This window comes from Tachyglossus aculeatus, chromosome 19 (genome assembly GCF_015852505.1).
Source record: "Tachyglossus aculeatus isolate mTacAcu1 chromosome 19, mTacAcu1.pri, whole genome shotgun sequence".
NCBI classification, from domain to species: domain Eukaryota; kingdom Metazoa; phylum Chordata; class Mammalia; order Monotremata; family Tachyglossidae; genus Tachyglossus; species Tachyglossus aculeatus.
Window position 1 is genome coordinate 30,115,377 of NC_052084.1, and position 12,556 is coordinate 30,127,932.

Genomic DNA, 12,556 nt, shown 5'->3' on the forward strand with positions numbered 1-12,556 from the left:
GCAGAGCTGAGATTAGAACCCAAGTCGTTTGACTCCCACGGCCCGCACTCTTTCCTCGAGGACACGCCGGTTGCGTCGGAGCAAGGGACCGGTTATCCTGGCCCCTCTCAAACCTAACTCATTCATTCAGTCGTATTTATTGAATGCCCGAAGCCTCCCTCTCCTTCCCACCCCCTTCCAAGAAGAATTCTAGAACTTTCCAGAGCTAGACTGGAATGAAATTCGGCAGCCCGCCCCGGATGACTTTCAGACCCTAACTTCTGGATCGTTCCTCGCTTCCAGGTAATGATTTTCCATGACGTGCGACGAGCTGGCCTCTAGTGGGACGCAGCGGGAGAATGAACACGGAGGAGCTGGAGTTACTGAGTGACTCCAAGTACAGGAACTACGTCGCCGCGGTGGACAAGGCACTGAAGAGTTTCGAGTACTCCAGCGAATGGGCGGATTTGATTTCGGCACTTGGAAAGCTCAACAAGGTACGCCCGTCTGAACCCCTTCTGGGCAAGGGGGCAGAGGTCGGGAAAACCTGCCCGTTAGGATCCGATGGGGTTTTCTAAGGGATAAAAGTATGTACATTCAATGATGAGTCAGAAGGTTTAGCCTTTTGGAACAAAACACGAGTAATTTGCCTCAGAATGACAACAGCACTTTATACGGCCCTAAGGTCAACTGCCCTGCTTAGTGCAAGCGCTTAGGACAGTGCTCTGCACATAGTAAGCGCTCAATAAATGCGATTGATTGATTGATTGATTGCCTGCACACGGCAACCGCTCAATAAATAGGACTGAACGAATAACTGCAAGCAAAGTCATTTTGGTCTGGACCAAAAGTAAGGAGTGGGCAGAGATATTGAACTCCTGTTTTTGTTTTTTGCTTTTCTCTGCTTTCTTATCGTACCGAAACTTTCTCCCTTGGTGGTTATTGTGATGATCTGGGGGTGTGTTCAGTGCCCACTGTTGGGTAGGGACTGTCTCTATATGTTGCCAACTTGTACTTCCCAAGCGCTTAGTACAGTGCTCTGCACACAGTAAGCGCTCAATAAATATGATTGATTGATTGATTGTTTACTGTCAAGCACCGTTCTAAGCAGTCGGGTAGCTGGAAATCCTTTTCAAATACCAAGTCTCCACTGTGTAAAACCAGGTTCCCTTTAGGGCAGCTTCAGTGAAAACAGCACCCAAAGACACGGACTGGTTTAAGCAAAGGAGACTTTACTGTTTTGTGAGGTCCGTGAACTCTTACTCCCTTACCTGTGATTTCCTAGCTAGCATTAGTGCCAGCCTTTCCCCTCTTTTGGCCCAAGTCCTTGCCCTTGGCTAACACCCCTCGCCACGCCAGGAGGCCATCTTTGGCTATGAAATCCAATTATGGCTCTTCAGAGGAATGCCAGTTATAATGAAACAACAGTTTCTCTTTCAAGATTATTTCTAGATTAAGCATTTACCATAACTAGTTGCCTTTAACGTTTTTCTAGCATCCCCAGTCTTGTAAATGACATTTGTAAGTTCTCATTACGAAATTATGTCATGGAATTGTGAAAAGAAAACTACCTGTCAGCCTTGGGTTTCCCTCAGTTCCCTAGAAGGGCTCCCTGGACCCTAGCCTAATCCCCATTTAAGTTGGAATTTCAATTTAAGAAAAGACAACCACGCAGTTTCTAAAACGTCCAAGCATTTCAGCACAGTGGTAGTTTTGCTTTAAAATGAGCTACAATAACCCCATTCTGTGGATATTAGAAAAATCATTTTTTTTGGTAACCTTTATGCCTTGAAACATTTTAGGAATTAAATATAGTATCAATCTAATCACACTGTACATTCATTTGCATAAATAGATAAGTAATCAGTTTACGCTGTGCCTAGTATGTGAATATTAATTGATTTCAACAAAGAGACACAGAGACGCAGCCTATCTGAAGACACAGCCTATCGGAATTACTAAAAGTCTTCTGTGTGTCTGAACTCACAGTGTATATTGTTTCTGGTGGAACCATTTATGGATTATTCATGAAGGCAAAATTCCAACCAATATGCCAAACTTAACTACCCTTAGAACTGAGTTGCAAAGGTAGTTCTCTGCTCTATTATTGTATTTTGACTAATTTCCTATGAAAACACCACACATTTTTTGTTACTTGAATGTTAAAATGTGTCTCATTTTTCCACACTAGAGAAGTGTTCTAGGCCATGGTTGCACCTCTTTCTCAGGAAATAAATATGGATGTTGATTCCTTAGATGAATCTCTGACTTTAGTAGGAAGGAAAAAAAGGTTTTTCCCCTAGTAGAAACGTAAAAGGATTTTCATTGACTCCTTCCTTAGTTTTTCAGGAGAGTAAAAATGCTACTTTTAACGTCATTACATTGAATTTTTAAATAAAAGTTTATTTGGACTACGAGGGTCTGAATGACTTAGTTTACTTATGTAGTAGACTCAATCAGTCAATCAATCAATCAGTCGTATTTATTACTTATGTAGTAGACTCAGCAGGAGGGTTCGTGGAATTAGCTAGTAGCCAAGGGACCATGTCTGATTCCCACCTGTATATTCGTTTCCTGCGCTTAGTACAGTCTCTGCCCACAGTAGGCACTTTAATACATAAAATTACTACTACTAGCAAAGTTGTTTTATTCTCCATGAACTCTTTTCTTACAACTGGCAAAAGTATACGAAAATATTCTATCAATATGAAGAAGGAAGAGAGAATAATTTGGGAAAGGAAAAAGGAAGAAAAAAATAGCTAGACATGAAAAGAGATAGAGGAAACCAGTAATTGTCTTGAACTTTTTTCATAGTGTTCCTCCTAATTTTTGCACTGAGAATTTTAGTGTCTACTATAATTATTACCCCTATTAATGATAACGTTGCTGATTTCTGACAGGTTTATCAGTGAGGAATGTACGATCTTACCAGTTAAACCTGGAGAACTCGTCACAGAAAATGTCAGAACAGCACATAAAATGTGATAATTAATGTGTTTTTCATTCACTGAACTGTTTTCCACCAGGTCTTGCAAAACAATGCAAAGTACCAAGTAGTACCAAAAAAGCTGACCATAGGTAAGCGTCTCGCACAATGTCTGCATCCAGCATTGCCAGGAGGAGTTCACCGGAAGGCGCTTGAAACGTACGAGATCATCTTCAAAATCATCGGTCCGAAGCGTCTGGCGAAGGATCTCTTTCTGTACAGGTAATGGTCAGTCTCCAAGAACTAATAAGGAGGGCGGTGTCTCTGTTAGCCTCAAAACTGCCCAGTGAAATGATTTCTACCATCGTTGTTTTAATGTGTGCAAGTGAGAGACGATCTATGCTTTAGGAAATTAATTTAGTACAAAAATGCAATGTCTTCAATTTTTCTTATAGAGCAATAATTGAAATAATAAATTGCAAAGAGAAAGACCCTAGATTTAACTCAAGTTGTTCCCATTTTTAATACCTTGGTTGCCGTTCAATAAACACGCCATTGGTTGCAATACCTCTTTAATCTGGGAAAGCAAAGAACTGGGCATTAATATGTTAACGGAACCAGAGGTTGAAGTCAATCAAAGCCATTGTTAGCTGTAATCAAAAATTACCAACAACAGAATGTCAAGAGAGGAGCAAAGCTGTATTTTTAAAAAAGGCAAGAATCCTGCCCTTTTGTAGGCTGCAGCTGATGCACTGCTCATTGGAAAAGTTTGGCATTTTTTTCTGTAGTTATCTTTTAGGGAGGCCTATAAAAAGGAAATAGAATTTTACAGAGCCACAATAAGTGTAAACGTAGGACCTATTAGCTCAGGAAATACAATGCTGTTTACCCAGAATGCATTCAAAATAAATATTGGCAATGCTGTTGAAAGCCCTATGGGGAGGAATATGGGGTAATGCAGTGAATTAACGAGTATTTACTAGGTAATAATGTCTTGAATTTATTCACTGCCTTTATTTTTTCCAAAGCACTCTTATACCTATCTCATTTTGTTCTCACAACATCCCTGTGATATAGGCAGCTATTCTCCCCGTTTCATAGAGACTGGGAAAACTGAGGCTCAGAGAGGTTGTGACTTGCCGCAGGTCACACAGCAGGCCAGTGGCAGAGCTTGCCTGAGATAACCTGACTCCCTTTCCACTAGATCCCAGTGCCCAAAACACATTGCTGCTTAATAGGGCGGTCTTAGCTTTAGTGTTTTTTAAACTGCCTGTATATACATATAAAAAAAATTCATTTCCAGTGAACCATCTGAGTTAGAATGCAGCCAGACTATCTCTCTGACATATCCTCCCCTTGAAAATCGCTTTATATGTACTATTCATTTCAGTTAGGTGACTATGAATTAACTTTTTGTGATAGTTACGTGACCTTTTTTTGTTTTTCCACAGTTCTGGGCTTTTCCCTCTTCTTGCCAATGCCGCCATGTCCGTTAAACCAACCCTTCTTAGTCTGTATGAGATTTATTACCTGCCTCTGGGAAAAACATTAAAGCCTGGCCTGCAAGGGTTGTTAACAGGAATTCTTCCTGGTTTAGAGGAGGGCTCAGAGTACTATGAGAGGTAAGGTGGCGGCTCGTGAATGAGTAGTATACAGATCTGGTTGTACAGATATGTACCGTACTGTGGGCTGAGGGTGTGAATATGAAGTGCTTAATGTGTACAGATCCAATTGTCTAGGAAACACAGAAAGGAGAGGGAGTTAGGGGAATGAAATGAGAGCATAGCCGGGGAAGGCCTCTTGCAGCAGATGTGACTTTATTAAACCTTTGAAGGTGGAGAGAGTGTTGGTCTGTTTGTATGTGAATGGGGAGGGAGTTCTTGTACCAGTCTTTACCAGGGAAACTTGAACAGACAACCAAAAATCTCTTAGCATTGAAGTTAGGCTCACCTCAACACAACAGCAAGTGGTTGAACGTTTGAGGAGAATTGATGCCAGTGGGATGCCCCAAAAACCCTATCTGTACTTCCCAAGTGTTTAGTACAGTGCTCTGCACACAGTAAGCGCTCAATAAATACGATTGGATGAATGAATATGGTGAGCTGAAACGGTGAAACTGAAAGCAAGGAGGACCAAGAACACATTTTAAGGATATGGTAAGCTAAAGATTTAGACAGTTCTGCCTCACAGCTGACAAATGGGAGTCGATCGCCTCAGAAAGACTAGCTTGGCCTCTTGTAATTAAGAAAGGTGCCTCTCTTTTTGAGTAGAAGCTTGGTCAGGATCACGAGAAAAGCAGGCAAAAGAGGGGAAAAAAACCCGTGCCGAGCACTAGTAACAACAAATAAGATAACTTAGCAAAGGTCAGTTTTGTATGTGGACAAGCCTGTAGGTCCATATTGGCCTTTTCAGCCCCACGTGTATCAGGTGGATTTCACCATCAGCCGCGTCTTCTCTGAGTTCAAGGTCTTTTTTCTGTCTCCTCAACTTTCTCGGTCTCTGGGTTTATGTCTTTGTTTTTCATTCTAGCTTTGCCACCACTGTGACCATCATCAGACTGAATGCCTAGAGATTTGAGGAATATTTCAAGCTAGCATATAGGATCAATAAAAATATATGATCTATAATAACGATGACAACCATGGTATTTGTTAAGCGCTTCCTATGTGCCAAGCACTGTCGTAAGCACTGGGGTAGATACAAGAGAATCTGTTCCCCCATGGAGCCCACAGTAAGTAGGAGGGAGAACTGGTATCGAATATCCGTTTTGCAGAGGAGGGAACTGAGGCACACAGAAGTTGTCACATGGCGGTTAAGCGGTGGAGCCAGGATTAGAACCCAGGTCCTCTGACTCCAGGCCCGTGATCTTTCCACTAGGCCACACTTCAGAACTTTCTGGGCAGAGCATACACTAGCATGACAACAGTGCGCTTTTAAAGGAGATTTTTTGGTCAATCTCTCTCTCTATTTCTCTCTTTCTTCTAAATCAACTCTAGAACAAACACCTTGTTGGAGAAGGTCGCTACAGCAGTGGATCAGTCAGCCTTCTACAGTGCCCTGTGGGGGAGTCTTCTCACCAGCCCCGCTGTCCGCTTGCCTGGAATCACTTACGTTCTGTCTCATCTAAACCGAAAGCTTTCTATGGAAGACCAGCTTTACATCATCGGCAGCGATATTGAATTAATGGTAATGTGATGGCAGAAGCGTTTTCGCCGAAAGGTGCCCCGAGGCGATCACGGTTTCCCTGGCACGTCCCTGTGAATCCATCAAAATCCCAGGGACCAAGACAAGTCAGGAGTGTTTTCTCCTTTGCTCCTTCCTCCTAGAATTAAGCACCTTTTACACATTAGACCAGGACAAGAGCTCTTTTGGGAGAGGACCCGCAATCATGTCGCCTGGAGAGGGAGGACTGAAACCTCTTTCGAAGGCTCAAGGAAGTTCTTTAATTGATTTAGAAAACAATCACCTGATAAGTCAGTTTTGTTAAAATAGAAAATCTGTTTTACCTCATTTCTCATTTATTTTTCTGCCCTTCCCTTTTCAAATCCCGACTCCACCACGTCTGCTGTGTGACCTTGGGCAAGTCACTTAACTTCCCTGTGCCTCAGTTACCTCATCTGTAAAATGGGGATGAAGACCGTGAGCCCCACGTGGGACAACCTGATCACCTGTATCCCCCCCAGCGCTTAGAACAGTGCTTTGCACACAGTAAGCGCTTAACAACTGCCATCATCATCATTATTATTATTATAGAACGATGTCCATCTTCCGAGTTCTTGCTTTCCCATAAGCTATAAGTTTCAAGAGCAAGCTTTCACTTTGGTTCATAATTCCTAGTTTTAAAAAGGATTGTACAGTCTTTCTTCAGGAAGTCTTTCACCACTTAACCATCTTTGATTCCCCTAACTCTTTGGCTATTTGGCTATCTGGTATCAGTTGTTCCTGCATTTCTGCTTCTCACAATCTTCTCTTGGGAAAGACTTCACAGCATTCCCCCCCCAATCTTCGTATTTACTCCGACCTTTAGTTTTTCATAAATTGCTAGCTATACCATGTCCTTATGTTTTCTTCCCAGCTTAACTTGTACATATGTTTTAAGTTTATTTTTTTTCTTTTGTACATCACCCTCTGGACCTGATATTGCTGTGTTCTTAAAATTTATTTATATTGAAGTATTTTTTTCTAATGGCTCAAGATCAGTCCTCAGTATTTCCCATTGTATTACTATCTTTTAAACTTCTCTGCCCAGATACTCAAGCTTGCTGATTTTCTCCTTTTCAACAGAAAAGAACCTTCCCACCGTTATTTTTAACTGCGGGAAATGTACTTTAAAACTCTTGTCTGCACTCTGCTTCCATTGCTGCAGTCCCCAAATTAAAATACATTCAGATTAAACCGTAAAAGACATCCAGCGTGATCATTCCCAATCCTCTGTCCTTCAGTCCCATAAAAGTTATTTCTCATTTCAGTGTCGTTTATGCGTCCCTGAAAGAGGCAAAGGAAAACCGTAGACCTCTTTGCTAAGAGTCTCAGGGACTGTCCCTCCTTAACTGACATATAAAACTTTGGGGTTAAAAACCGCTCCATCATCCTCCCTCCGTTGTCAAGTGGCAAATCTCAATTTCACCGGCTTTATTGTTTTTCGCAGCCTCTCCCGGTTTTACTCTTCAATCCTCTTTTGGATCTGGTGCAAAACTCACCCCCCAAAAGAAAGTTCTAGAAATTCACCGGACCTTTTCCCTGCTTCTAGGTCATCGGGCACTGTGTAGGTAGCCACCCCATTCCGCTTTCCCTCACCGTCCTGTGTTTTCCTTTGTCCTCTTGGTGACTTGAGCGAGTGGCATAGCCTTCATCTTTATTTCTCCAGGGCAAAATTTTATCTCATATGCATCGAATAATCAACAATCTTCCCTTATTTTAATAATAATTGGGGTATTTCTTTTATAGCACTCTTCTGTATTCACTGGATTACGTAATCTGCCACAGCCTCTAACCTTCCCATAATACGCCCACCTGGTCCTTGCAGTCATTATTTAGCAGAGGGAGGGGCTTCCAGCTCTTTCTGACCTCTATTTCCGCCTCTCGAAGGCATCGGGATGGCGTTGCTATGCTACGGCTTCATTTTTTTCTCAAATTCAGCATAGAGTCCGTCTAATGCTAATAACAGATGTGATATTCGTTAAGCGCTTACTAGCTGCCAAATGCTGTAATAAGCACTGGGGTAAATACGAGGTGATTGGGTTGGACACAGTCCCCGCCCCATGTAGGGCTCACAGTCTTAATCCCCATTTTCCAGATGAGGTAGCTGAGGCCCAGTGAAGTGATTTGCCCAACGTCACGCAGCAGACGAGTGGCAGAGCCGGGATTAGGACCCAGGTCTGTTGACCCGGGTCCATGTTCTGTTCACTAGGCCACATTGCTCGGTCTCTGGGGGAAGCATCAGTCTCTGCCTTCCAGCTCCCAGGTGTTGACTCCATTCCTTGGGCTCCTCCTCCTTCCACTTTCCCTGGTGCCCCGGGGCGGTGGGCTGCCTCTTCTAACTCCCCGTTCCCTCTCCCCTCCCTACCACTAAGCAGGGAACTGTGAGCAGAGAGCATGTCTGCCGACTCTGCAGTATTGTACCTTCCCAAGCGCTCAGTACAGTGCTCTGCACACAGTATGCCCTCAATAAATTATCATTAATGATGATGGTGATACCCATGGGCTTACAAAACCTTCACGCCGGCTCTGGATTTCTTGTGCAAAATCAATGGGGAGAGGTAAGGAAGGGGAAAGAGCATTCAGTTTGATGGCAAAATTTTAACGGCTAATAATGAGCTCATTTTCAGTGTGGTGTTCAACGACCCTCTCATTTCAGGTAGAAGCAGTGAGAACCTCAGTGCAGGATTCAAGTGTACTGGTACAGAGAAGCACACTGGACCTCATTCTCTTCTGTTTCCCCTTCCATATGAGTCAGGTAAACCATCATGACAGCAATTCACTGGCCAGAGGGCGTATGCTTGTGTGAGATGACGTCTTCCATTTGAACAAAGGAGTTATGTGGAAATCAAAGGCATGTTTTTGATAATGCAGGGATAATGGAATTTATTAAATACTTACAACCACTGTGCTAAGGGCTAGAGTAAACATATGCTAGATTGGACACAGTCATCCCATATGCAGGGTTCACAGCCCAAGAGGGAGGGGGAATAGGCAATTTTATTCCCATTTTGCAGAAGAGAAAACGGGGGCACAGAGAGCATATGTGTAAGCTCATCGTGGTCAGGGAATGTATCTGTTATATTGTTATAGTGTGCCCTCCTAAGCCCGTAGTACAGTCCTCTGCACACAGTAAGTGCTCAATAAGTACGTTTGACTGACTGACTGAATATGTGGGGCTTGCCCAGTGTCATCCAGCAGGACTAGAACTTGGGTCTCCTGACATTTAATCCCAGGCTCTTTCCACAACTGACTCCCCAGATCTCGTTTGGGAACTCAGAGAGAGCCGATTAGTTTTGCTAAGAAATGGGTGATGAGGTGGGCCCTCTTCGATTGTGAAAGAGTTTCAAAAATCCACCTGTAGTTAATCTTTTTCTAGTTGAGTATTACCGGTTAATATTAAAAGGCAAGGGAAAGCAAAGGGGCAGTAGTCCAGGCACTGTCATTCTTAGGGTCACCCTCCTTGTCAGCAGGGATCGTGTTTTCCAATTAACCATTGTGTCGTACTCTCCCAAGTGCTTACTGCAGGCTCGGCACACAGTAAGCAATCACTAAATTCCACAGATTGATTGATTGCCGTGGCTGCCATCCTTCTAACCCGTGATGTAGTTGCTTCTTGATGCTCAGGAATGGGCCGTGCCTTTCTTTGCACTAAAGTCAGAAGGCAGAATGTAGCTGTACTCACCACTGAGTATGATCAAGTTGCCACCCGACTGAACTGAGCAGTAGGGTGGCCCGCAGCTCACCATTCCAACCTGAAAATAGCACCCGTGTAAACCCAGCCCCAAGTGGGATTTGGGGAGTCCCCCGTGATGAGGAGGGGGTTGAGAGTGAAGGTGTCTACCCTCTCCCCCTTCTCCTCCACACTTCAGATCGCATGACCCCCCACCCTGGTTGACTTTGTTGTATTTATTGAGAGCTTACTGTGCAGGACACCGTACTGAACGCTTGGGAGAATATTATACAGTAGAGTTAAAGGAACATGAATGGGCCCTAATTGCCCCTGATTAATTGCCCCAGAACTGTGTAGGGCAGTGGGGCAGGATTGAGCTTCTCATCATAGTAAGTGCAAAACATGACCACAATTAGCAGAAGAAATATTTTCTTTCCAACCATAAATCTGGATACTAGGACAGTGAGTCAGTAATGAAATGGAAGTATTAAGTACCTGGGCCAACGTTTTTTTAGAAAAGGTGGCAAAGTAGTATGAGGTGTGTTCCTCAGGGTTACCGTGTCTCGTGCTTTATCAATCATCGGGGTACTTATTGGACACTTACTTTCTGCCGAGCACACCATCCTGAGTGCTTCAGTTAGTAATAATAGTAATGATGGCATTTATTAAGCGCTTACTATGTGCAAAGCACTGTTCTAAGCGCTGGGGAGGTTACAAGGTGATCAGGCTGTCCCATGGGGGGCTCACAGTCTTAATCCCCATTTTACAGATGAGGTAACTGAGGCACAGAGAAGTTAAGTGACTTGCCCAAAGTCACACAGCTGACAATTGGCGGAGCCGGCATTTGAACCCATAACCTCCGACTCCAAAGCCTGAGCTCTTTCCTCTGAGCCACGCTGCTTCTCTACAATACAACAGAGCTGGTAGACACATTTCCTGCCCACAGTGAGCTTTTACAGTCTTGAGGATGCAAGAGAGAGGCTCAGTATGTTCTCTTTGGTAATTAAATGAAGGTCTCCTTTGAACTCTTTCAGGCTACTCGGCCAGACATGATCAGGATCCTGTCAGCGGCGCTTCACGTTGTGCTGAGGCGAGATATGTCATTGAACCGCAGGCTCTACGCCTGGCTTCTTGGTAGGTGTCTGCTCGCTCTTTCTTCAGGCATGATGTCTTGTATGAAAGGGTGAAAAATTCTGTGGTTTGTGATGATGACACCACTCTGGCTTCAACAGATTAAAAAGATCAGTCCTGTCGTTGGACTAAATGAATCGTATGAGGAAATTGCAGAGGTTATTGGTGAGGAAAACACTAGGCATATATCTCTGGAATTTTTGAATTACTCTTTCTTGAAAGCGCACAATTCAGCCTCTGCGATCAAATTGTACTTTAATGATATACGGAAGCCCTTTCGGGGGCTGGGCTTGGGGTCGGAGCGGTTTGCGCGTGGGCTTCCAATAGCGTGATCACTGCCGCTCTACTCGTGGGCCAGCTTCTCCGCGTGGGTTTACAGAGGGCCACTGGGGCAAAGAGGAGCAGGCGAAGCGCCGCCTCCCAAGTAACGATTCCCCCTCCAAAGCAGGCACCCGCTTGCTTGGAATGGAGAATAGTGGCTATTGCTGGGCTGCCCTCTCAGGAATCCTGGGCTTTTTGGGGAACAGAGCAAATGAAGACTTTAAAGGGAGGTATATGCCATCAGCTCTGGGCATCGTGGTGCCCCAAAAGAAGGTGTGGAAAGGAATAATGTGAGACATTGCTACCTTCTACACTTCGGTGGTGTTTCCGCCCAGCCCTGATGGCAGTGTGCCCTTGGAAGCTCGGAAAAAGGGAAAAAAACCACAACTGGCCGTGGCCTGGCAGAGCTCTGCCCCTTGGCACAGGCAACGCAGAGGGATTCTCCCCTGGAGCATAGACATGAAAGGAGAATTACTGGAGCGCTCAACCAGGCCTGAGCACGTCGATAACACACAGTGACCCACTGTGTCTTTAGAAAGGCGATTTAGCATGCTTCTTCAAGACTCTAGCAGATGCATAGATTACGGATTCCCCCCGGGACTACATTTCACTTGTTGCAAAAAAGAAAGAAAAAAAAACCAAACCTCCTTTTATTAAACTATATAAAATGGTTTCTCTTGCTGACATGATGTGGACTACAAATTGGTAAGTGTTCATTGGCCTTCTCGAGATTTACTATTTTAAACTGGTAAAGCTCGGCATTGAGGCATGGTAGGATTAGACCCCACTGCATATAATAGTAAATTGAGATGTATTTTGTCGTTTGTTTATTTGGAGGCTTTGATAACAATGGGGCTATAATAGGACCCAGAAGCACGAGACACAGTAATCCCGAGGAACACGCCTCATACTACTTTGCCACTTTTTCTAAAGAAATGTTGGTCCAGGTACTCAATACTTCTATTTTCTTATTGACTTACTGTCCTATTATCCAGGTTTATGGTTGCAAGCAAAGGAAAACCTCTGTTAGTTATTTGAACCCACACAATACAATGTCTCCACTTTCATCTCCTCTCATGTGAATAATTTCTGTACTTGGGCTACGTACACAGTGGTAGTTGTCTGGGCTGCAAGTTTTATAAAAGACAGTCATCTCCATATACTTGCGCTGGTATGCTCTTTCATTTGAGAGAATTGACTTCTCTGAATTGCACTCAGTCCGGAAAGATAGTGAGAGTGTAGGATTCCTCATCAAAATAATAACAGAAGGAAATATTTTCAAGGCCATGACCCACACAATTCTTCTTTCTCAGGGCCTGATGGACTTT

General features: G+C 43.8%; 1 protein-coding gene across 4 annotated transcripts in view; it reads left to right on the top strand.

Moving 5' to 3' along the window:
- The first annotated feature begins 287 nt into the window (after nucleotides 1–287).
- The window catches only part of DOP1A (DOP1 leucine zipper like protein A), a 48,116-nt gene continuing 35,847 nt past the window's right edge, over nucleotides 288–12,556 (top strand). For 2 of the 4 annotated variants that reach the window (XM_038761036.1, XM_038761035.1), the window contains exons 1-7: nucleotides 288–476; nucleotides 3,006–3,187; nucleotides 4,357–4,527; nucleotides 5,902–6,091; nucleotides 8,763–8,861; nucleotides 10,811–10,910; nucleotides 12,066–12,175. In XM_038761036.1, the coding sequence (XP_038616964.1) occupies nucleotides 339–476; nucleotides 3,006–3,187; nucleotides 4,357–4,527; nucleotides 5,902–6,091; nucleotides 8,763–8,861; nucleotides 10,811–10,910; nucleotides 12,066–12,175 (990 nt within the window). In that variant the 5' untranslated portion in view covers nucleotides 288–338. The remainder of the gene's footprint in view (nucleotides 477–3,005; nucleotides 3,188–4,356; nucleotides 4,528–5,901; nucleotides 6,092–8,762; nucleotides 8,862–10,810; nucleotides 10,911–12,065; nucleotides 12,176–12,556) is intronic. The other 2 variants (XM_038761034.1, XM_038761033.1) reach the window with 2 other exon arrangements.